Source organism: Phoca vitulina, unplaced genomic scaffold (assembly GCF_004348235.1).
Source record: "Phoca vitulina isolate PV1807 unplaced genomic scaffold, GSC_HSeal_1.0 scaffold2, whole genome shotgun sequence".
Classification (NCBI taxonomy): domain Eukaryota; kingdom Metazoa; phylum Chordata; class Mammalia; order Carnivora; family Phocidae; genus Phoca; species Phoca vitulina.
The window spans coordinates 8293459-8318620 of NW_022589705.1; the positions used below are offsets into that span (position 1 = coordinate 8293459).

The window sequence follows — 25162 nt, forward strand, 5'->3', positions numbered from 1 at the left end:
GGTTTTTCTAGAAGGATGTAGTTGCAATCTGGTACTTTGCAGAAATTCTGGAAAATGAATGAAGTTCTTTTTTTTAATTAAAAAAAATTTTTTTTATTATGTTATGTTAATCACCATACATTACATCATTAGTTTTTGATGCAGTGGAATGAAGTTCTTTTATAATTATAGCTCTATATGTAGGATCTGAGACCTTTATAATAAATATATCCCTATATAAACCCAACCCTGCCAATGTGACCTACTATTTATTTAGCAGCAACAGCGAACGATGTGGTTTTGTTCAAAGCTGTAAGTTTGAAGAACAGAGTTTATGCCCAGGAAAAAAAATCTATTTTGAAGGTAAGGAGGGAAAAAAAAGATAAGCTTTTTTACTTAAACAGAAGGAAAAAACCAATCATAACTATTTCAAAACCTTTTCAACCCACTAAACATGAATTAAGAAAGAATACTAAATGGAAGAAAATTAGTAAGCTGCCATATTAGTCCGAGAAGTCCAACAGGTGTTTATTATTAAGCAAGAATTACAGAAATAATAATAGTAAAATCTTTATATATTACAGAAGCCCAAACAAATAAACTAAAATAAAAAACAAAAAACTACAAATAAAGAGAGATTTCATTTTAACTTTAAGAATCTGGTATGGCAGTTGCTTTTCTCAAAGGGACTGAAACAGTTTTGACCCCAGCTGCTACTTATTTTATCTAACAATAGACCGTTTAAAGACGTCCCACTTCTGGCTAAGCTATTCATTTCAATCTAAACTGCATCTAGCTTAAGCCTCAGAAGATAACTTTATCACCTCCAAGCCCTATGCAGACTAAACACAACACTTGTGCCCGATTCTGAATGGTATCTTATATCCAAATGCTCCCTTAATTATAGCTCCTGCTTCTCAAGCTGCTCTTTCAACTTGTCAGAAGCTGCCTGAAGTAACTAAAATTGGATTCGCGCAGAAAAAATGTATTTTAGGAAAACATGTGCAACAAGCACCTACGCATCCGTTAACATTAAAACCAGAAGGCAGTATGTTGCAGCCACATAAGAACAAGCTGTAAAATTTAATAATTCACAACGTTCACTTTGAAATCTTATGGCAGTCTTTTAAAGCAATGCATCACAATGGTACAATCATTTCATCTGTTTGACAAACCTTTGTTGTGTGTCTATATGCTAGGCCCTATGCTTGGTGCTGAGGATATAATGATTAGCAAAATAGACACATAAAGCTCTATAGGTTTGTTTGATTTCTAAGGCTGAAAAGCAAAGAGAAAATAAGGTCAGCCTGGTTTTTTCATTAGAGACAGCCATCCCCCCACCACCCTACCTCAATTGTGAAGGGGCTGAGGCACACAAGTTTTTGTAAAAGTCAACTGTAATATTTATGGGGAACCGGCTCCTGGAGTCCCAGTGCCAGTAGGGGTAGATCCTCAGCTGAGTCTCTTTAACAAATGTTGCCAAATTACTGTAGTTTCCTAAAATCTGATGGCTATTTGTAATAATACTGCTCCTGGAAAATGCTTTCTGGGTTTTACAAGGAGTCATTGCCATGAGCCAAGTACTTCCCAGTGCAGCCTAAGTGGCGAACTCTTTGGGTTCTAAGCTGATAATGCCTACGGACCGGAGAGCCAGGATCTCAGATGAGAACCAAGATAAAGAAGTGAGAAAACACCAGGCAATAGAAGTGAGGATTACGAACGAGCTCAAACTTCCCCCAATCCTTTTTTCTCTTCTCTTCATTGAGCAGAAAAATATGGGATAAGAAATGGGAGGGTGCCCTGGGTTTAATCAGGTTAGGACTACTGGTAACAATGGAGGGGGTTATAAGAAATAGAATAGTTTCCAAGGATGTACAGGGAAAGGAAGAAAATTCACCAATAGTGACAAAAGGGGAAGGAAGGCCTGTGGAAGTGGCAGAAATGAGTCACCAGCCAGAGTGAACATTTATATGCAATGTATGTTGGCAGGAGAGTCATTAAAAAACTGGGCACCTCTGAGGGCACACTAGAGTCATCCATTCATAACATTAGCAACCACTGACTGTTCCTTGGATATGGGGAACATGGTATGCACTGAAAGAATCTACATGAAGGGGAAAAAATGACTCCTACACTGTTGCAGTATCTGCAATGCCTGGCAAATTGTAGTGTTACACACAAATGCTAGTTATTAATCATTTATTCTTATTACAGAGAAGGAAGCTGTGCTCCAGACAGATTGAATGACGTGACCAAAGTCATACAGTTCTAATTAGTGGTATGGGAGGCAAAGACTCAGGCAATAAACTTTAACGTATGTGACTAGGCATGTGTCAAAGCCATAAACATGTGATCCGCAGGGAGCCATGCAAAGCCAAGACTGAAGCAAGCAGGGAAAGGAAGAAAAGAAGACAGACTCCGTCCCCACCCCCACCCCCACATATCAGAAGGGAATTGCCTCATGCACTCTGGAGAATGAAACCACTGGAAATTACTTATCACGTATGACAAAGCTACCAGGGGAAACAAAACAAAACAAAAAAACCCAATAGTTTTCAGTGATAAACTACCCTGAGGCATATTTATTAGACAGAAATGTCAGTCTTTTTCAGTCATTCTTGAAAAACAAATTAAGTGTAAGAGCATATAGAAATAATAGGTTTAGATTTTATTTTTATCACAAATATAATTTTGGAGTAACCCAAGAAAAGACTACCCAGATATGACTAAATGAACAACACATTTACTCTATATCAGTGCAGGAAGGGAAAAAGGCTTTTTGTATGAACTCTATTGAGTGGTTGTTGTTGGCTACTTAGGAAATCACTGATTCTCTAAGCCTCCTTGAAAATTATCTAGAAAATTATCTTTGTTGCTCTAAAAAAAATCTTCAACAATGGAGCTTCATATGAACACACATGAAATAAATATTAATGCAATATTTAATAAAGAGGATAATTTTGAAAACAAAAAACACCCAAAGTACTTCATAAACCTTTTACCAATGAGCTTTAAGATGTACACTGATATAATCTCTAACTAAAATTTGAAACTATAAACATCTTCTTAGATCCTTAGACTTGGTGAGCTTTGCAGGGACTATGCTCTCTCCAGCATGCTCAAGTCTCTTTTCTTTGACCATTTCTCCTCCTTCTCATCCTCCTGCTGCTCACACAGATACCCTTACTGTCTTTTCTTTGCCTCTCCAAATCTGATCTCAAGACAAATTGGGAAACATCCTTCCAACGGTGTACAGGATTCATGAAACTTGAAAGGAGGTATACCCCCTTGTATTTTTTAAATTAAGACTTTATTTTTTTAGAGCAGTTTTATTTTTTGTTTTATTTTTACTTACTATTTTTAAGTAGGTTCCATGCCCAGTGTGGAGCCCAGTGTGGGGCTTGAACTCAAGACCCTGAGATCAACACCTGAGCTGAGATCCAGGGCTGGACGCTTGACTGACTGAGCCACCCAGGCACCCCTTTTAGAGCAGTTTTAGGCTCATGGAAAAACTGAGTGGAAAGCATATCACAGACCCGCCTCCCCCATCCCTTGTGTCTTAACAGATACCAAATACTAAATCAAGAATTCTTGGGGCGCCTGGGTGGCTCAGTCGTTAAGCGTCTGCCTTCGACTCAGGTCATGATCCCAGGGTCCTGGGATCGAGTCCCGCATTGGGCTCCCTGCTCGGCGGGAAGCCTGCTTCTCCCTCTCCCACTCCCCCTGCTTGTGTTCTCTCTCTCGCTGTGTCTCTCTCTGTCAAATAAATAAATCTTTAAAAAAAAAAAAAAAGTAAGAATTCTTTATCTGGGGTCTAGGGAATCCAGAGATGGTCTTCATGGAGTCCTTGATCTCCCAGATATTATATCCTGAATTTTGGTATACGGATGTATATACATTTTTTAGGAAGCAAGTCTCATTAGGTTCTGAAGCAGTTGGCATTCAAAAATGGTTAAGGCCTCTAAGCTAAAGAACGAAGTTCAAGGTCCAGACATGAGGTAGAGAGACTTAAGGAACTATTTTGGGGTCAGAAAGGCTTTACCAACGTCCCTAAACGCATACCACACAGGTAGCTGCCAGAGCAAGTATCAGTATGTATACCCAGGCCTTGAACTTCAACAGGAGCTACAGAAACATCCAGGTTAAAGAAATTACAACCAATGAAATGACTTTCAAAACATACGATGACCTCTTTTTTTCTTTAACACACCTTTAAAGCCTCTATCACGAGGTCCCTTGCTTCAAGCTCTCCTTCAAGAATACTGAATAGTGTTAGGAGTTCAGGCTTGCTGAGTTTTTCCAGATTCATCCTGAAAGCCTAAAACAAAGACAATGATCAGACAATCTCCAGAAGACAGAGTGAGTCTGATATTACTAAAGAAAAAAATAAATTGAGTCAGACAAGAAAAGAGCAACAATTACAGTAAAAAAATGCTTTAAGATGGCAAACTGTACAATTAAGTAGAAAAAATAAGAGCTTTCTGGTGTTAATCATAAACTGAGCAGTAAGAGAAAATAAAATTCACCTTAATTATGGATTTCATCACTACTCACAAAGATCAATTTTCCATCATTTTTTTCCTCCAGGCATATTTACGAACATCCTGGGAGGTCTCAGAAAGAATTAGTCATGAGTTTAGTTCACTAGAAGCGCAGGTAAAATTGTGTTACCATGAATACTATTTCACCAGAAAATCGTGAGATCATGAAAAGATTTCCCAGTTTTAGAGAATCAAATTCCTAAAGTGTATATAAAACATTCTGGCATCCCTCCAAAGTTGGCTGAAACGAAATTTGGGCAAAGACAATGTCCGGTGGCAGTATGGGAGACATTTTTCTTTTAAACCATCTACTTTCACGTGATAGGTGTTCTCTGTGAAACAGTTAAAAAGGAAAAACACCTATCACGGTATTTATATTTCATATAGTAAAATAAGACTTCAATGCAACCATCATACAAATATACTTTTAAATAATTTCTTAAAATATACTGTCCTTAGTAAAAATCTTAATTGGACAGATTACTACAAACTGAATTTATCTGACTCAGCAAGTTCACGTTTCTGAGAAGTCTTACATCTTTTGAAATATGTTAAATGGCAAACTGCATAGCACAAACTCAGTCCTTTCCACAAGATTAATTTCTCAAAATCCACAGAGACAGAAGTTAGACTGCTACACAATTTTCCAAGGGTCTTCTGACCAGGGGTATAGTAAGATACATTTTATAACTTCCGAGACTGAGCAAATACTACTTTCCTTCTCCCCCTTTTTAATTCCAAATTGTCACTCTCATACAGTTTCCTTTAAAGTGAATTACAACATGACGAGTTCACACACCCTCCAGTAATTCCCAACTCTTATGAGCACATTAAATTTTAGGAGGCACACAAAAGAGTCATTGATTCCTTCCAGAGCTACTGCCTCTCAGTGAGGGAGAGCGTGTAGAAAAGGCGTACTTCACTGTTGTTAGATTGTGTTCCAAGACATGCTGTATGAATCTTTTGCCATATGGCAAAATATGTTCCATCTAACTTCAGCTCTAACTGCTAACTTTCTAACTACCGAGTTTCAGCAGCTGGTAAGTGATCCTCACTTCTGGATTACAGAAGACCTCTCACAACAGGTATTTTAAAAATAACTAAAAAAAAACAAAAACAAAAGCCCACAAACCTAAGAAAGCCACACACTTAATTTAAGATGGTATGTTGGAAAGAGCGTATGGCTTTGCAGTCAGATAGATGCCAGGTCTGCATCATCTTAGTTGCATGATTCGGGGCAAGTTTTCTGATTCTCTGTTTTCTTATCTGTGAAAGGGGGATGATGATATCTAACTCATAGGGTTGCTGTGAAGATTGGATTAATAAATGTAAAACATCTTGCCAAATTCCTGATACAAGCTAAACAATGGTTTAACTATTAATAACTACTATCCTCTCTCACTTTCCACAAGAATTCTAAGAAAGGCATTATCAGAATTGGGGGCAGCCAAGATCTGACCTCAGAAATACCTTCAAGCTGCCCTTTTGTGGTTGGGAAACATAAATGAAGAGGGGTGATAGCAACCTGGAGTGAAGAACGGTGAGGAATTTAAGCCACCAGTTGAGTCACACTGGTTTCTTAGATGAAACCCTTCCCCTTCTTCCTGATGGTTTCATGGTTTAATCTCGCAGAAATTAAAAAGCAGAGGAAAAATCCTATCATTTTATGCCCATCCCCGTCCCTCCCATGATGTTAAGCAGAATAATGGGCAGTTGTAAAGGTACTCTGCGAATACCAACTACACTGAGTAAATGAACTGGATGCAGAAGTACCAAAGTAATAATGGTAGTGTTCACACGTATTCTTCTTTTTTTCTTTCAATATCTTTGTAGCCTTTCAATACTCTTATTTAGAGATCTAAAACTGGGGCTGAAGGAAGCAGTGGCATGTGAAGAAAGCATAACAGACTGGGAGTGAGGAGTGCAAAATTTAAATCTGAGGTCCGCCACTAAGCAGCTCTATGGCCTTGGGGAAAAAAGTTACCCAGTTGCTCCAGCACTGAGTTTCCTCACAGGTAAAATCAGACAGACTAGATAATCTCCAAAGTCCTTCTTTTTTCCATTCTAAGCTTTCATGGGTAAAAATCAAGAATTAATTGTTAGAGAATCCAATGAAATAAGAATAAAGTGAATATACAACGAACTAAAAACAGACTGTACCTAAATCAAAGTCTTGGATCTGTTGTGATAAATACACATCCTCATAAAAGAGAAAAATTGAAACAATCTTCAGAGTCACTTTAATTATAAAGGAGTCCAGCCTAGGCAAGAAAAAATTCCATTCTATGTCAATGGCATAAAGCACTATAGTCTTGTGATCTACATTTGTAGATCGCTTCTGCACACAAATTTTAATATCTGGAGCACTCTGCTAATATGTACCCACTCGTCCAGCTGAGTGTCTACATGAAGTGAATACAATACAAATATGACACAGGAGGAAAAAAAGGGTCACAGCTGTGTAACTGAAAAACCAATATGACTGTTTTCACATATTCCCATAACCTTTCTTTAGAAATACTAAAATTCAGCAGTTCTTTGCTGTTCTTTATATTTGAATCCAATCTCAATACACAAGACATTGCAATAAATTTAATATAAAGGAAAGACCGTAAAACTGCATTATGTTTTAGGTGATAGCAATATTCCTGGGAGTGGGGGTAGCGGTGGGGGTGGGGGTGATACTGACCTGATAATTGGCAGTCACACTTTCGTCCTCGAGTATAAATTCTTAAGGTCTTCTTCAGTTAAAATTTGGGAAAATTGACAAATATATTTAAAATGCCATCAGCATGGTGGAAAAGTGTCCGATGCTGCAAAATAATAAGAAATTTATTGTCTATGTGACCATACTATAAACGATTTGATAAATCCCATGAATGTCAACTGTCATTACAGCTGATAAGGCCTGACAGGTGTGGGTTGACAGAGACAAGAAAGAAAACAGCTACTTCTTCAAGTCGAAGCTGAGTAATATAGCAAAACTACCATGCATATGACTTCCCTTTTGCAATTACAGTTAGGGAAGGTGAGGGCTTTCAAAATCATTTTTACTTTAAGATGTCCACTGCCATTTCAAGGACTAACTTATGAGAGTCCTGGAAGAGAAATGACTGTCTCCCTGAATTGACAAAAGCCTATTTGCTTAAATCACCATGACTGATGCACAATACACTCAGATGGGAAAATAACATAATTACAAACGAACTTTTCAAACTGCTAAATTTTGTAAGGTACGCACTTGCCCCCTCACCTCCTGCCAGTTAATGAACAAACAAATCAACGTGTCACCATCTGGACTTTGTCTGTAAGGCTAATTACTCATCCCAGCTCCTACCTTTTCCCAAATATTAAGTGTTGAATTATATGCAAATTCTGTGTTTATGTTTTCCTAATAGTATATCAGACCCGGCAAACTTTTTTTTTTAAGATTTTATTTATTTGACAGAGAGAGACAGCGAGAGAGGGAACACAAGCAGGGGGAGTGGGAGAGGGAGAAGCAGGCCTCCCACTGAGCAGGGAGCCTGATGTGGGGCTCGATCCCAGGACCCTGGGATCACGACCTGGGCCGAAGGCAGACGCTTAACGACTGAGCCACCCAGGCGCCCCTAAGACCCAGCAAACTTTTAAAAAGATGATAGGCTTTAAATTTTATGTGAGGAAACATAACTTTTGTCTTGTACTTTAAGGCAACAACTCTTAAACTTGACTCCCATTTTTGCCTAATATATAAATGATGTGGCCCAAGATACTCGGAAAAAGGCTGTTGCTAATTCCATATTAATTGTCAGAAATATGACTGCCAGATTTTTGGCATGCTGTATCGTAGTCTACAGACTCATTCTCTACTTGCTTTCTAAATGAGCTGTTACTTGTCACTGTCATCATCCATTAAGTAACTCTGAAAGACAAGATCATTTCAGCCAGATGCTCAGCTCATTCCTTCCATTTGAATGTCTCCAAGACGCAACTTTCCTTAGAGTTTAGAGGCAGATAGGTCTGTTCAAGGCATGCCACAGTCTATAAATTTGAAATAAAAACCACTCGTAGACAAGTTGTTTGGATACATTATCATACACTGTGGTATAGCTAACTGTAGCTATATTAAGCTTTATAGTTTTCTCAATTAAAAAATAAATATATATAAGAAAAGAGATAAATTACACATATTTTAAAACCCTGGAAAAAATAAGCCTATTTATGGGATATGTACGAAACTTATTTTTAGGTTATCAATAAATGATTTTAAACATCAGTTTGCCCAGCACACCATTTGGTCTATTCACATGCTACTTTCCATCAAGTTGGGGCCAACAGTCAGGAGTGTGTGAGTCTTCTATACAAACTTTTAGGTGCCAACAGTCACAAGCGTTGAGGCTATCAAGAAGGGCACCCTCACTCCTCCCTGAGCCTCCTAAATGGCAGTGCTGATTTTGCCATGGAGATATGTTGCTGTGGCTTGGGTTCTGTTCATTTTATTCTGACCTTTTCCCTTCTCTGGATAATACCCAAGCTCCATTTGTTCTGGTTCTGGTTGTACCTTTTTATTCTTGAGGAAGTCCCAGCTTTTGCTCTGGAACTCTGAATTAATTCTACAGGATAGCAGGCGTTGTTGCCTTTTTTACCACAGAGAGACTGGTTGGCAGAAAAAGAAACACCCCAAACAGTTTCTATAGCTATGTAAGCAGGAGGGCAGGGCAGGGTGGAGTACAAGTACGATGTTTGTCTATCTAGTATCTGGGTGTATGTCTTTATGTGGAACTGTAGGCTTGATTTCTAAATGGTGGATAGTATGGGGCACGAAAGAGGGAAAGCACATTTTTGGATGAGTCTTAGATAATTTGGACATAGAAACACTTTAAAAAATCTACAAGATCTGTTTTTTTTTTTTTAAGTCAACTTGGCTAGTATAAAAAACAAATCAGTTGTTTTGCCCAGAAAATCACGCTTGCAAACTGCATAAAAATCACTTCTTTAATATATACTGAGACATCAAATTTAAAAAACTTATACTTGGGCTGCAATTGACTGGGATTCAGGCCATTTAGTAAGTTTTAGTATTAGCAATAAGATAGAAAGCAAATTTGCTCCAATTATGTAAGGATTTTCACATACGTATCAGCTAAGCCAACATATAGGAGGCCAATTAATTCTTAAAATTCAGAGTCAACACTGACATACAAAATGGGTGTTTTTGACAGCTTTCTACTAGATAATGTACTTCCTTAAAAACCCAGAATATATGAAACTTAAAAAATAAACATGTCACATTTATAAATACTAAATCTAAATACAGACAAAAATGCACTGCTATTTTTAAAAATGTATCCAAAGCAACCTACTATCTGGGGGTGGAAGGCGTTGACATACCTTGACTATCTCAAAAAGATTTAAGTTTCCCCACCCTCTGGCACTTCTAGTTTTTCAGAAGGGTTATTTATGCATTTAGGGGTAAGAGAATGACAACATTCCAAATTGTACTTCTCATTCCACTTTTGGCATTTTAGAATTAGGCTAGGGAAGAAAAACATGTCAAAATACTATCAGAAAATAATTTTCTGACCAAGAAAGCAATCTTTTGTACATTTACTAAAGAGAGCTGTTTTTGCTATTATTATTTACAAAGGTTCTAAAACCAAGATATAAAAACAAATATTTTACTGAATTCTACAATACTAAGCAATATAAGCTTTACTACAATGTCAAATCAATCTTTCAGTTGAAGATAAAAGATATTACTGGACTATTTGGATCCTTGGGCTAGGGGACGCCTGGGTGGCTCAGTCAGTTAAGCTCTGACTCTTGATTTCGGAGCAGGTCATGATCTCAGGGTCGTGCAACTGAGCCCAGCATTGGGCTCCACACTGAGTGTGGAGCCTGCTTAAGATTCTCCCTCTCCCTCTGCCCCCACCCCCTGCTCTCTCTTTCTCTCTCTCAGGAAAAAAAAAAAGTGTTTGGGCTAAATTGGGTGCCTGCCCCCATTCATATATTGAAGTCTTGATCCCCAGCACCTCAGAATGTAATACATTTGGAGACACGGTCTTTAAAAAGGGAATTAAGTTAAAATGCAGTTATTGGGGGGGGGGCAGCTAATCTAATATGGCTGGTATCCTTGTAAGAGGGGGAAACTTGGACACAAACATGTGACAGGGAAAGACCATGTGAAGACATAGGGGAAAGATGGTCACTACAGCCAAAGAGAGAGGCCTCAGAAGAACCAATCCTGCTGACACGCTGATTTCCAATTTCTAGCCTCCAGGATTGCGAGAAAATAAATTTCTGTTGTTTAAGCCACCTGGTCTATGGTACCTTGTTATGGCAGCCCTAGCAAACTAATACAACATGTTAACCATTTATTACTTTAAAGTCTCTTAGAGCAACTAGATCTAAGCCTTCCCTTTACCAGGAGAGTGCTGTAACATTTCTCAGAATGCCTTGCTTTGTCTTATTGCTATCAGTTTGTTTTTTTGAGCCACACAATATAGTATTATATAAAACAGAATGGTTTCAAAACAGTTTCGGAGATTATAAATTTCAGGATCCTGAAATGTAATACGAATAATGCACTTAGAAAGAAATTGCAACAGTGCTAAGGGATCGAGATGCTTGTATATCCAATAGTCAATACAGACTTTGAAGTAGGCCTCAAGAAACCAGTTCTGTAATGAAGCTAATTAAGGTTGACATTAAAAATACTTTCAGTACTCTATTCAAACATACTCTTTTCACAGCAGATTCTAGGATGCCAGATTTTCTGGATTTATGCTTAGTACAGAAATGAATAATGATATAATTGAGCCTATCAATGTTAATCACCACCACCTCAGAGTTTTATAGCAGAGTTTTCCAAGAAGAATTCAAGCAGGAATAGTAATAACAAAAAAGATAAACATTTATTGAGCTAAATAAAAACAAAACAAAAAAGATAAACATTAATGTGTTCCAGGCAGTGTTCCAAGTACTTGCCATGAATTAATTCAACCCCCAGAACAACCTTAGATGACAGATGTTATAACCACCATCACATCCCCATCTTACAGACTGAAAAAGTGAGGCACAGAGGCTAAATAACTTGCTCAAAGTCTCCAATCTAGTATGCAGCAGAAATGGGATTTGAACCTATGTAATTTTTTTTTAAAGATTTTATTTATTTATTTGTCAGAGAGAGAGAGAGCACAAGCAGGGCGAGCGGCAGGCAGAGGGAGAAGCAGGCTCCCCGCTGAGCAGGGAGCCTGATGCGGGACTCCATCCCAGGACCCAAGGATCATGACCTGTGCCGAAGGCAGCCACTTAACCGACTGAGCCACCCAGGCGTCCCAGGAACCTAAGTAATTTGATTCCAGCAGCTTCCTTAACAACTCCTGCTACCTCGTAACTACTATTCACATCTGATCTCATTTTACCAGCTTTAGGAGTTGTGTGGTAGAAAAACCTCAGCTAAAACGTGATCCACAAATCTGGAAGGGACCTCAGAAATAATCTAATTCAGCACTCTTCATTTTACAGATGAAAACTGAGGCCAGGATTGTTCAGCGAATTCCTGAAGATTACAGTTAAATAGTAAAACGAGGCCTAACACTTAGGGATCTTTTGAAGATCCAGTCTAATCCACTTTCTGGGACACCATGATGGATATCAGATTTTTGTTTTGTTTAGCTCTGTTTTTTTTTTTTTAAGATTTTATTTATTTATTTGACAGAGAGAGAGAGAGAGAGAGACAGTGAGAGAGGGAACACAAGCAGGGGGAGTGGGAGAGGGAGAAGCAGGCTTCCCACTGCGCAGGGAGCCGGATGCGGGGCTTGATCCCAGGACCCTGGGATCATGACCTGAGCTGAAGGCAGATGCTTAATGACTGAGCCACCCAGGCGCCCCTTGTTTAGCTCTGTTTTAAGACTCATGCATCTCTGGTGTATCTCTTCCTGTGTGTGAATATCCATCTCTTTCTCTCACTAAGTGTATATGTGTATACTTCTGTCTCTTTCATTGTTGCCAATAAGATTTGTATGTGTATTGAGGAAAAGAAGGAAGTGGCCTCATGCCCATAAACAAACATTTAAACATCTCTCTCCCAAAATGAGGACATTTAGCACAACGCTATTAAAAACAGGTCTGTCTACCTGGATATCTGTTTACACCCTTTCAAGTATTCTCATCTAAGACAAGACCAAACCAGAAGAACTACATTAGTTAAGCTACTGGAATGTACGTTAATGAAAACGAATAATAGATTTTATGTTAATATTTTTCATTAAAAAATGTCTTTTAACATTAGAAAAATACCAAAGTATGAACCGAGTATATTTGTCAGTTGACTTTATTTAGTTTAAATGAAATTATAACAAGATTTCACTGACATATATGTATCATCTATGTGTCTATCATTCCCCAAACTTTTGTTTTTCTAAAATAATGCCACCATGAGTTGTAAAATACTGCAACGAAGAAAAAATAACATATAGATTGATTTTCTTTCCAGTGAAATGATTCATGGGCCACAATTCTAGGAGCAGCCTGAAATACAAAAACCCTTCAAATGTCAATGTAGAAGGAAGTCATTGACTCCATCAGGATTCCAAACTGGTAAGAAACAGAACATACAGTACAAGGATGAGCCATAAAACAGTCAAGGTATCTGGGTTGTAGCTATGCCCATAACCTTACTCTCCCAGAACTGCAAAAATTCCACAACAAATATTATAACTGATAGTGGTGTTTTACCTTTTAAATTCTATCTTCCTTTTTTTTGAAATGAAAAAAAAATCTTTTTTTTTGAGAGAGAGTGCATGCCTACACACAAGTGGGGTGGGGGGGAAGGGGAAGCGGGGGGGGGGCAGGGAGAGGGAGAGAGAGAATCAATGCGGGGCCCAACTTGGGGCTAGATCTCCGGACCCTGAGACCACGACTTGAGCCGAAATCAAGAGTCGGACGCTTAACTGACTGAGCCACCCAGGCGCCCCTTAAATTTTGTCTTCTAAATCAGATCACGGATTTAAAAAAAAAAAAAAGTTTAACAATCTGCTATCAGCTGGAAATCACCAACGACGGACCTAGTAACTGTTTTTGCTCCAAGGTTCTTTGGGGACAATAATTCTCCTGAGAGGCGGTATGTTGCAGTGAAAAGCTGTGTGGGCTTTGGAGCAGGACAGGCCTAGGTTTGCATCCTGGCTCTGCTACTTCATCATTCCTTGATCCACTTAACCTCTCAGTTTTCAGTTCTCCATCTATAAAATGGGGTCACACCACCTACTCTAACAGGATATCGACCAGTTAAAATGAGTGACTGGTCAGTTCTCATCCCTGGAGCACATATGTGGTTTCATCAGCAAGGATAATAAAGTTTCCCTTTTCTGGTGATGAGATGCCAGTTTCTACCATTCATGTGTCTAATTTAGAAATCAAAACAAGTTTACTCCTTCTGACTTGACGGGTTGATCTGCTCCAGGAAGGAGATGGCTTGCCTGGCCAGTTTCTGGGAAAGTCGGCTCAGGGACACGCACAGCGTTTGTTCAGGCCAATGGTTATCTCCATACTTGGGTTAAGAAAAGGACATCCTTCTGCCTACACTAGATTTTTGTGATTTAGGACACAGGTGAAAAGCATGCCTTCGCTTCCACGAATTTTTACAGCTTTTAATCAAGTCACAATTTTAACTTAATGCCTGAGAAATGGATTTTCTAAACATAGCATGGCTATTTTTTACATTATGATAAATGCATAGTGGATATGTATCTATATTCATAACCCAGTACTAGTTATCATCTTCTGTTGTATCAGTTCTTCTGTTTACATATCTGTCTTCTAAGACTTTGCTCTCCTATACAAACTCAACTTGATTAAACTTAGCACCTAGCAGTGTGGTTCAAAGGGGGGTATCTAAAAAATGCTGGTTGGAAAGAAATGTACAGTATAAAACCTTGAATTACGGCCAACAAGACTGGGCTTTATCCTTTAGGATATGAGAAGCCACTAAACATTTTTAACCAGGTGAATTTCAGAACAAAAGCATAGTTTTAGGAAAGGAAAGAGCTGCTTTGACTGATGAGAAATTGGAAGCAGAAAAAGTAGTTAGGAGAAAACTTCAACAGCGCAGGCATGAGGTGAAAATGTGTGACCTAGGATGGCAGCAGTCAGGATGGAAGAGAAATGACGGATGCAGGATATTTCGTGCAGAATTTACAGTAACTTGGTACTGGTTTCGTTCCACAAGGCAGGAGGGGAAATAGTCCCAGATGGGCTGAACTTTTAGACTGACTGACTAGAATGATGACGCCATTAACAGAAACAGGGATGTTAGAAAAGGAACTGGTTTTAAGGGGAAAATGGTCACTCATATGAGACATGCTGAATGGGAAGTCATCAGACTCCCAAGAGGAACGAATGTGTTAAGAGTCGGTCAGTGTGGGGAAGGCTACAGGTTTAGAAGTGGAGAAGTCTTCAGGGGTAGAGCCCCTTAAGAAAATTTCTTCTGTGCCTCCAATTTAAGAACAAGAGGCAATGGGAAGGAGCTGATACATGGGACTAGACCTGATCATTTTTGTACCCTCCACTATTAAATCACTTAAGAATCAGATTGGTTCTGTCCTTACTCCTGTACCACACCACCTGCTGCAACAGAAAGGACTGGTTAGCAGAAACGGAGAGATGGGGCACCCCTTCCCCCACACCTCCCCAAAGCAAAGTTAGTGCTTCTCTCTTTTTCCTGTAACTTGTTACTTACCCTTTGTTCTTTTCTCCTTTGTAACTTACAGTTCTTATCTCTTGTTAAAATAATTCATCCCTGCTTGCTTCTCCCTGCTGTACTTCTTCCCCGGCTCTCCCCGGTCTAGGATGGCAAACCCACAGCACTCTTCAGCCTCACCCTCCCTAGCAGCTGTGTACAAAGGACCCAAGCAGATGCTCTCAAGGCTCAAGGTCAGAAGTTTTTTTGGTCTGTAAACCCCATCATCCTGTGCTCTCCTATTTTCTTTTCTAGTTTCTACTGAACTCAGTAACAATTAAGGATAACATTCTTTGTGGCTCCACAAGTCAGAAAGGCTTCATTTAGCAGCAGAGGATACATTTAGATCAGAAACTCTGGCTTTGGACCTGAAATACAGAATTTGGAAATACTTGGCAGGGAAGAACCATACTACTGCATTCTTTACTTCAATGCCTGCCTGTAGTCCTGTTTTCCTCAACACACACACACCCCTGTCCTTGACTCCCCCCACCTCCACTCTTAACTCCCGTCTATTGTTTCTTCTCACCTGTTCCCATCATCACTCCTTACTTTGGGGGCAGTTGGGGGAGTTGTCTTCAAAAGGCAAAAACCACTTCTGATGAAAATTACCACTGAAAATCCTTAAATCTAGGCTGCTGAGGTGCAACCCTGTACTGTCATCCCAGTGTCTACAAAACCATTTATAGGACACTGAGGATGGAGGTACTTAAGATGGTAGAGTTTGGAGTGTAGCAACTGACAAGGCAGAGGAGACACCAGATGGTTGAATCCCTTGCCTTTCTTTTTCTCAGGCCAAAAAATTCAAGAAAGATAATTTGCATGACAAAATTACAAAACACATACTCTATGAGGCAGACACACATACTCTCCTAAAAATCCTTGTATCAGATATCTGAGATCATGACAGATATAAGCTTTGTTTCCTCAACTTAGGAATCTCAGCTATATATTGAAATATTTAAAAGCAATCAAATGATAACAAAAATCATACACTGTTTCTTCACCTCTGTTAAAATGCTAAAGGAGTAAAAGAATATTTAATATTAAATTCTGTAACTCACATGCAAAGTGCTAATAAGGACGGCAATAATACCTACCAATATTGTGTGCTTCCTACATGCCAGGGATCTTGCTCTGTGATTTATGTATACATTAGTTCATGTAAACCTTAAAAAAAAAAACCACTCTCAGAATTACTTCTATGTCACCGCTGAGGAAAATGGGATATGGTGAGATAGAAAACTGCTCTTGCCTGGGTCACACAGTAAAAGAGCAGCAGAGCTGGGATTTGAACCCAGGTTTGCCTTTAGAGTCTCTGCTGTCAATTCCCGCGCTCTATAGCCTCACAATAAATAAGCTGTTTTCTCACTGAAATGCTTTGAACTGAAACTTCGAAGATGTGATTTTTAGTTCTTAGCAGAAACATGCAGGAAATAAAAAATGGCCTTCAGAAGCAGGCTGACAAGCCATTCCTGGGGTCAACCACCACAGATGGGACAGATTTCCTCTAGAAATAAATCTCTGCTTCTCATATCATGCCACCAAATGCCAGTTCAATGGCAACTCCTCGAAACACGGTTGTCCTACACTCAAAAAAGCCGAGAATTCCAATCCTGTTCTGCAAATTAACTGGTAGCATTGCAAACCTGATTCTGCCAAGACACAAATCCATTATAGACCGAGTGCACTGAGCCCACCATAATCGGTCCGCCTGATTCCATTCAGGGACCCAATACTATTTGTGTCCCTGTTCATGTATTTAGTGCTAGTTCAGAAAAGCACAAAATCGACTAAAAATCCACTTAAAAAAATCCTGAAGTAGATCAGGAACTTGTCAAAATCAGACACTTGGAAACCATTCTTAAAAATAAGCAATCAGTTCCTAGTGTGCACTCCTAAATTCACCTCCTTCCACTCAGGTCAGATTCTCAGAAAAATAAAATCCTAAAAAGACTAGCAATGATTACATTAATAAGTCGGCTTCAAATTTCATTACAAAATTATATATATATATATAAACATCAGCTATTTTCTTACAGGAAATTCAGTATTTTAGAGTCACTTAAGATACGGGAGTTTCCTAAGACATCAGGTAGGGAAAATAAAGTTAAATCAAGGCAAAAAGAAATGGACTGTTTATATTAAGTTGTGCCATATCCTATCAACAATTTATCTTTCTAGTCTACCGTAAGGTGACAGCTTCAAACTGAGTTTAACAAACCCTTGTTCCAGGCACTGGGAAAGGAGCAATGATTAAAAAAAAAATTACTACTACCTGCTCTCAATGAATTTATAATTGAGTGACACAGATTAGACATATACATAAAAATCCTCTGCATACAATGCTTTTCCTCATCTAATATGACCAAACAGTTGTCGAAAAAGTCAGAGGAAAGATTTCCAAGACCCAGACGTGTATCAGACAGGTCTTGCTTATTGTGCCAAATAATCAAAGAGCATGATTTGCTTTTTCCTCTCTGCTCATTAAGGCTCTGGCAATGAACACTGCTTTGGTTTCCTTAGTCTCTTACCTCAGTTTATTTTCTGTTCTCTGCTCATGTAATAAGATATATCTTTTTGGGATTTCCTGTTCTGCTTTTAGTTTTTTTCTGCTGCTATTGCCGGGGGCCCACGTCTTACCCTCTCCTATCACAGTTAAGTTTTGTGTTTGCTGGGGAGACCTACCACACGGTTCTTTCTTTGTGCTTTTTTACTGGAGATCTGGAAACAATCTCTGAACAGATCTGTGAGCACTGAGAATGGCTCTGAAAACTTCGAAGCTAACTATTCAAAAATAATAAACTTCTGGAAGTCTACCTTCAGAAAGTCTAATCAGGAAGGTAAAAGCCATTATAACCGCCCACCATGATTTCAACTCTTTTTTTTTTTTTTTTAAAGATTTTATTTATTTATTTGACAGAGAGAGGGAACACAAGCAGGGGGAGTGGGAGAGGGAGAAGCAAGCTTCCTGCCGAGCAGGGAGCCCGATGTGGGGCTCGATCCCAAGACCCTGGGATCATGACCTGAGCCGAAGGCAGACGCTTAACGACAGAGCCACCCAGGTGCCCCATGATTTCAACTCTTTGCATCTCATTGCTGTTAGCTTGGCTACAGGTAACAGTAGTAAGATGGACTTCAGATTGAAAGCAAAAGAAATGATGTTAAAATATATGGCAAATTTTAATACAGGGAAGGGCTACCAATAGATGATTACTGGGGATTCAATGTCATTAACATTAGGCCAAAATCATCAGTATTTTGCACCTGCTGAAATGAAGGTCAATTTGACAAAGCCTTTATGAGCACAATACAGAGACACTTCTTGGTGGTTACAGGTCTGTGAGTAGCTGGAGTTGACCTTGCTTTTATTTATCCTTATCTCTGAGATTTAAAACTCGCTCTTACTTTTCATCCCCTAAATTTTCGTAGTTAATATCGGTGTTATAAAACCAATCAGCAACATCATGTGTGTTTCAATTTCCCCTGGAAGGAAAAACCCACCATAAAAAAGGGGCTACAGAGTAACCAAAGGCCACAGGATGAGATTAATGATAAACCTAGATGGCTGAACCTGAATTTTCTTCAAACACTTCCTGCCTTTTGTTTCAACAGAACTACACCTTCAAGGTTAACTGCAGTCTCCCTGAGCAACGGACCAGCCCACCCTAAACTGGGAGATACTCATTCCTAATCTAATGCTCTTTATATACTTATCTACACTGTTTTATTTGAAAACATGCTATTACTCACTGACAAACAATATACACTGCATTCTACCCACGTAAGGCCAACTCTGCAGATAACCAACACACCCACCTATCTGTGAAACATAAAAGGATGGTTTTTTTCATCAAGTTCCCAAGGGCAGAAATAGGGTAGAAAGCAAAAATGAAACGCAACTCAAACCTAAAAAGCCCTTGGAAGTTGGGTTCTCCCACAAGGAGCAGAGATTGGAGGGAAGGTACAAAGGGTGAAGGGGGAGTGGGGAGCTTGTACTTCTCCTTCCTCCAGAGTCTAAAACAGCCCCGAAGCAGGTGAGCTCTGGACCCCCGCCACCTCCCCCCTCCCCCGCCCAAGGGAACAGAGGAGCCGAGGGGCTTCTGGAGGAAGCCTGAGTATCAGAGAGTGGGGGATGGGAAGAACTGAAGTCGGGGAAGGCCGCTTCTTCTGTGGAGCAGGCTGTCTAGGTCGGGTCTTGATTTCTGCTTCACCCATCTTTTTTGGAAAACACTGATTTTTATCTTACGGGTGAAACTAGCTCTGGTCCCACTCTAGAGAGCAGGGACAAGTGTAGGGAGGGGTGTCTGGCCTCCGGGGGTACAAAATGGGGGTGGGGGCGGCAGCCTAGAGAATGGGAACCTGTACGCCCTCCCGAAGGTTGAGGCGCTGGGCGAGCGGGGCCCTTGAACGAGGGGTGTCAGGAGGGAAGCCCCTTTACGGAGCTGGGATTGACGGGGGACAATAAGTAGTTGCGAGGACCCTCGGGGGATGAGGAGCCGCCTCCTCGGGGAATACCTTGAGGCGGAGGAGACGGCCCCGCCCCCTCAGGGGATGGGCGCAAGTGGCAGTTGGGACGGTGGTGGGAGGACACCGGTGGTCCTACCCTTGCTTTTCTCTCGGGAACCCGGCCCCCCAGCCACCGCCAAGCCCCAGCCCAGGCGGCTCCTACCTTTTGCCGGCGCTCCGGGCTCTGCTCCCCGCCGCCTCCGCCACCCGCTCCCATCCACAGCCCCCCGAGGCCCCGCCCCTCAACCGCCAGGCGGGCGCAATGGCATTCACCAGGGCCAATCGCCCCCTCCCGTCCTCAGCCCCGGCACCAGTCCGCGCCGGCTGGAGGAGGGGCTTCTCCAATGTCATTTAGGCTCCTCCCGGGGCCCCAGGATCCCTTTTGTTTGGGGAGAGCCAGGCTGGGATTGAGCTCGCGTCACTTCCTGGAGGAAGCGACCTCCTCCGGCCCGGGCTCCGGGGTGGGCTCGCGCCCCTCCCGGCTCCGCTTCTGCAACTTTCCACCTTGTGGGAGGCTTCTGGGCAGCACGGTGGCGTTTCGTGCTTTACCCTCCCGGTCTGGGAAACTTAGGAATGGCGGGCTTTGGGTGCCCAGGCTGATTGGGTACATTAACGTTTCATTTTATCCAAAATGTTAATAAATGAAATACCCTTTGGTGTCTGCTTTAGAATTCGTTGTCGAAAACCTGGTAACGTGGCTTTCCTGCTGTCTCTTTCTCTTGGACCAGCTTGTGGGTGTGGTGCTAGAAGCAAGAGCGCAAAGATGATAAATCCGGAGACACCCCCCGCCCCGCCCCACCCTTCTCTTTTCCCATGACATGTGGAAGAGAAACACTAGCGCTGGAGTCCCTGGCGCGGGGACACCGGGTAGCACCAGGGAGAGCAAAACCCGGTCCGACCTGCCTTCCAGGCAGAAGTGGAGTAATTGCAAATTAGTCTGTCGAGGTTTTCCACGCTATGCGTGTCCGATGAGGGGATATTTTTGTGTCCTTGGCCCCATTTTATTGTGGGGTAATGGCGTTTGCAGTGAAGCTGGAACAAAGGGCAGTATAGAGGATGCAAGGAATGTCTGTCCCTTCTTGTGAACACAGGAATGCAGATCTTGCTGTTAGCAGCAAGCCCTCCCAGGACCAAATAACCCAGAGAAGAAAGAGGATGCATCCCTAGTTGCATCCCTGTCTGAGGTTAAGTTTTCTGGATTCCTTTTTCATAGACTGCACTCCAGTTCACCAGATCAATTTAGCTGGTTAAAATAATAGTAACCACATTATTTTAAATACAACATAATAAATACTTATAATACAGTTAAAAATTTATAATGAGTAAATAATGTATTGCTTTGAATACATTATGCCTAATCATAACAATTATTATTAAGCAAGATAGTATTAGGGGCATAGTATTGATCTAGGAAGACATGTCATCACAGTGGCTGGTACTTTCATATGATATCTTACTTAATCTGCGCTATTATATGATAAATCTATCCTAACCTGTAAGATGACATCATCCTGCCTATTTTACAGATGAGAAGATAGCAATGAAAAGAAATCAAATAAGGTCACAGAGCTGGTAAATGGTAAAGAAAGAACTTCCAATGAGGATGGAAGGCTCTAAACCTGTGCCATATTCTGCTCACTGCACATTGACTCTCACAAGGAGAACTGGTCCACAGAACTGGTCCACTGGAAGAGTACAAAAACAGCATCAGGGCCAGAAAAAGTCTCCACGCCTGCCTGCTATTGATCGTAGGCCCGAGAGAGTCATCCCTATTTAAGGACAGCAAGACTGTACTGAGGTGCTCAACAGCAGCCCAAGTGTTTTTGAAGTAATGACATAGGAAATTCAGAACGGAAAGACATCGTTCCCTGTGTTCAGGAGACCAGACAATCTGAAAGGCAGGAGGAAGGCCAGGCACATAGTAGGTGCTTGGTGAACAGTGACCTGACTTGAAACAAAATGTCTGAAATGGTTAAAAACACAGAGTGGGAGGTGCTGGAATAGGCCCACAAATGTGAAAAATCTCATTTCCTCCTCCTCCCTGTCGCCCTGCCTCTGCATTTGCCATGAGGAAGTGCCTCATTGCCCGACAATGAGACAGATGTGGGAGAACAGGCTATTTTCTGCTAGCTTCTGAGTCACCCTAAGAGTTGTCCTAGTGAATCAGCTCCACCCTCCCTTCCCTCCTTTCCTTTGTAGCTGTTAACCCACCACCACCCATTCTACTCCCAGGCTGGTTTACTTCCTTTATGGCAACCAGCAGCTCCCCTGACTCCCTGGCTCCCTCTCCCCATTCCTGAGTGAGTGTGGGAGGACCTAGCAAGAATGACATCATCCCTGCCTGGTAGGAATCAGAGTCCTAAGGGTGTTCAGATTGCTTTCCTTTTGATTCATCACCTCTGAAGGCAGTGAACAGGCAGGGTTTGTAAAGCCAATGGTGACCTTTAGGCTACAGTGTGGGAAAGTTCTGAAGTTTTGTGATTCTTCGGTACATAAAGCATGTAAATAAATTTAGAGTCTAGTACAAAGGTGTACGCAGAGGTAGAGAGTGGGTTCATAATAATATCTTAAGTTTGTATAACATTTGTATATCTATTACTTTATCAACTTGCCAGTAAATATTTATTAAATGCCTACTGTGTTTCAGGCAACACCTTCATAAGAAGTGGTCAAGATTATAGCTCATGTCAATTTTTCTCCAAATAGGTAAACTTCCTAGGTAGGTGTTCCATAAATGTTTATTTGCTGGTTTGGGGAGATAATGACAGAGCAGACTAGAAGGGCTAGACTAGGAGTAAAAAAAAATTGGAGTTCTGTTGGAGTTCTCTCTCTTCACAAACCATGTAAGTTTCCCAGGGCTGCTGGATATTACCACAAACTGGATGGCTTAAAACAACAGAAATTTATTCTCTTTCAGTCTGGATCCTAGAAGTCTGAAATCCAGGTGTTGACAGGTTGGTTCCTTGGGGGAGGGAGCTCTGAGGGAGGATCCATTCCTTGCTTGTCTCCTAGCTTCTGGTGGCTCGGACCATCCTTGGCTTTCCTTGGCTGGTAGCTGCATCATCCCAGGCTCTGCCTGTGTTCACATGGCCTTCTTCCCTGGGTGTCTTTTGTCTCCATACATCCTCTTCTCTTCTTATAAGGATATATAAGGATAACAGTCATACTGGATTTAGAGCTCACCCTAGTCTAGTATGACCTTGTCTTAACTCATTACATCTGCAAAGGCCTTTATTTCCGAACAAGTTCACATTCTGAGGTTCCAGGTGGACATGAAGGAGGGAAAACCATTCAAATCAGCATGCAAACATTCCCCACTTAACTCCATTTAAGTTCATTGGTAAATAGCATGAAACTAAGGAACTGATTCTTAAAGATCATTTCAGTTCTATGACTATATGATAAATTGTATATACCAGAAACATTTCTCAAGCCTTTACTGCATGCCAGGCACTGTGAAATTGCCTTACAGTTCATCTTATTTAACCTATAAAAGAATTCCAGGAGAAAGGTGTGAATATTCCCATTTTACAGATGAGGAAGCTGAGGCACAGAGAAGTTCATGGTCATGGAATTCATAAGGGATGAATAATGAATATTTACTCAGATCTGATCCCAAAGTGTACATTCATAATTACTATGCTCTATCATCTCTCCATCATGCTGGATGGGTTAGGAATATGGGGAATGCCACAAATATTTTAAAATTTGATTTATGGAATACCTGGAGCTGTGTAGCAATCTTCCTGGGGTTATGAGTATAGTTCGAACCTATTTTAAAACAAGGGAAAGCAAGAGAGGAGGGGGTGGTGGGTGGCCATGGAAATTTAGTAAGGAAGAGGAGAGTTATGGGCACTTACCTGAACCTCAGTTTCCCCATTTGTAAAATGGAGTAATAGTTCCTGCCCACAACACCAGGTCGTTGTGACTATCCAAGACAGATGATGGACATGAAAGTATTTGGTAAACTCTATGAGGGATTATTATAAACTGCCTGGGAGATCTTGCTCAAGCTCATTCTCCTCTCTGGGCTCCAGCCCTTCAGCTAACATCTGGGGGTTGAACATCTGGGGCTCTATAAGACTCCTTCTAGCTGTGAGCGACTGGGACTTGCTGAGATGCTTGGGGGCTAGACGTAGAAGTTGGAGTGACTGGGAAAAGTGGCCAGTCTTCCCTATCTCGGGTTTTCCTCGACCTCCAGGGAGCTCCTCCACCAGGGGACCCAGAGGTGGAAGTTTAGAAGCCCAGGAGAGCTCTCTAGGCTGGTACCAAGCTGAAGCAGGAGGTAAGGTGTGCGCTCTCCACGGATCCCTGCATTTTCTCCCATCATTTGTCTCCACAAAGGCCTTTCCGAGTAATCCTTGAGCGTTCTCTTCCTGCTTGGATCGGCCCGACTGGGCGACTGGTACACACAGGGAGTGGAGAGGTTTTGGGGCGTGGCCCTCACTGTGTTCCCGAGCTTATTGCTCCCCCTAGTGCCCAGCAATGCGTCCTGCAGCCGTCTTCTTTCCTCCTGGCCATCCCCCAGCGCTCCAGGAAGGCTTCTCACCTGGCGGTTTTTCCTTTTATGGATGTAGGCTGAGCGCGGAACAGGTAAGGGGCTCCAAGGACCACCTTCAGGGACGGATTCTCTGGCTTCCAGCTAAATATTGGAGCCAGCTTGGCCATGAGGGAGCAGCAACACTCTTCTCCTGGATTGGGTAGGGGTAGGTTGGGAAGGAAAGGGAAAGAAATGTAACCTTGAGTGCCTCCCTGGTATCAGGCACTGTGCCAAGGTGCTTTACCTATATTACCTGTGTAATCCTTGTAATCTCTGCATGTATAATCCTTGTGATCTCTACACATATAATCCTTTACATATATAATCCTTGTGACCAGCCTAAGAGGTGATTACTATTACGTCTAGTTTTTCAGATAAGAAAGCAAGTGCAGAGAGGTTAAAACAACAATAGTGCTAACAACATCAGTCAAATTGTTCAGTGCCTACTTAACAGCAGGCACATTATTTCTTTTAATTCTCACCACAAACCTTTAAAACAGTTACTGTAGGGCGCCTGGGTGGCTCAGTTGTTAAGCTTCTGCCTTTGGCTCAGGTCATGGTCCCAGGGTCCTGGGATTGAGTTCCACATCGGGCTCCCCGCTCTGTGGGAAGCCTGCTTCTCTCTCTCCCACTCCCCCTGCTTGTGTTCCCTCTCTTGCTGTGTCTCTCTCTGTCAAATAAATAAAATCTTAAAAAATATAAAATAGTTACTGTAATCTCCATTTTACTCAGGAGGTCACTGAGATTTAGGGAGTGTAAGAAGGGGATAGCTGAGAAGCTCGACTGAGGTCAAAGAGCGAGGTCCTCCCGACCCCAATCCCACCCCTGCACCACTGCCTCATGGAGCCGGCACGTGGACGGAGTGGGACGGAGCCC

At 41.3% G+C, this 25162-nt stretch overlaps 1 protein-coding gene across 1 annotated transcript in view; it reads right to left on the minus strand.

Moving 5' to 3' along the window:
* CTTNBP2NL (CTTNBP2 N-terminal like) overlaps nt 1-19963 on the minus strand; it is a 52274-nt gene extending 32311 nt beyond the window's left edge. Inside the window, exons 1-3 of the mRNA XM_032421499.1 lie at nt 19910-19963; nt 7210-7333; nt 4190-4297 (exon numbers count right to left, since the gene is read on the minus strand). Of these exons, the coding sequence (XP_032277390.1) occupies nt 4190-4288 (99 nt within the window). The 5' untranslated portion in view covers nt 4289-4297; nt 7210-7333; nt 19910-19963. The remainder of the gene's footprint in view (nt 1-4189; nt 4298-7209; nt 7334-19909) is intronic.
* Between the last annotated feature and the right edge of the window lie 5199 nt (nt 19964-25162).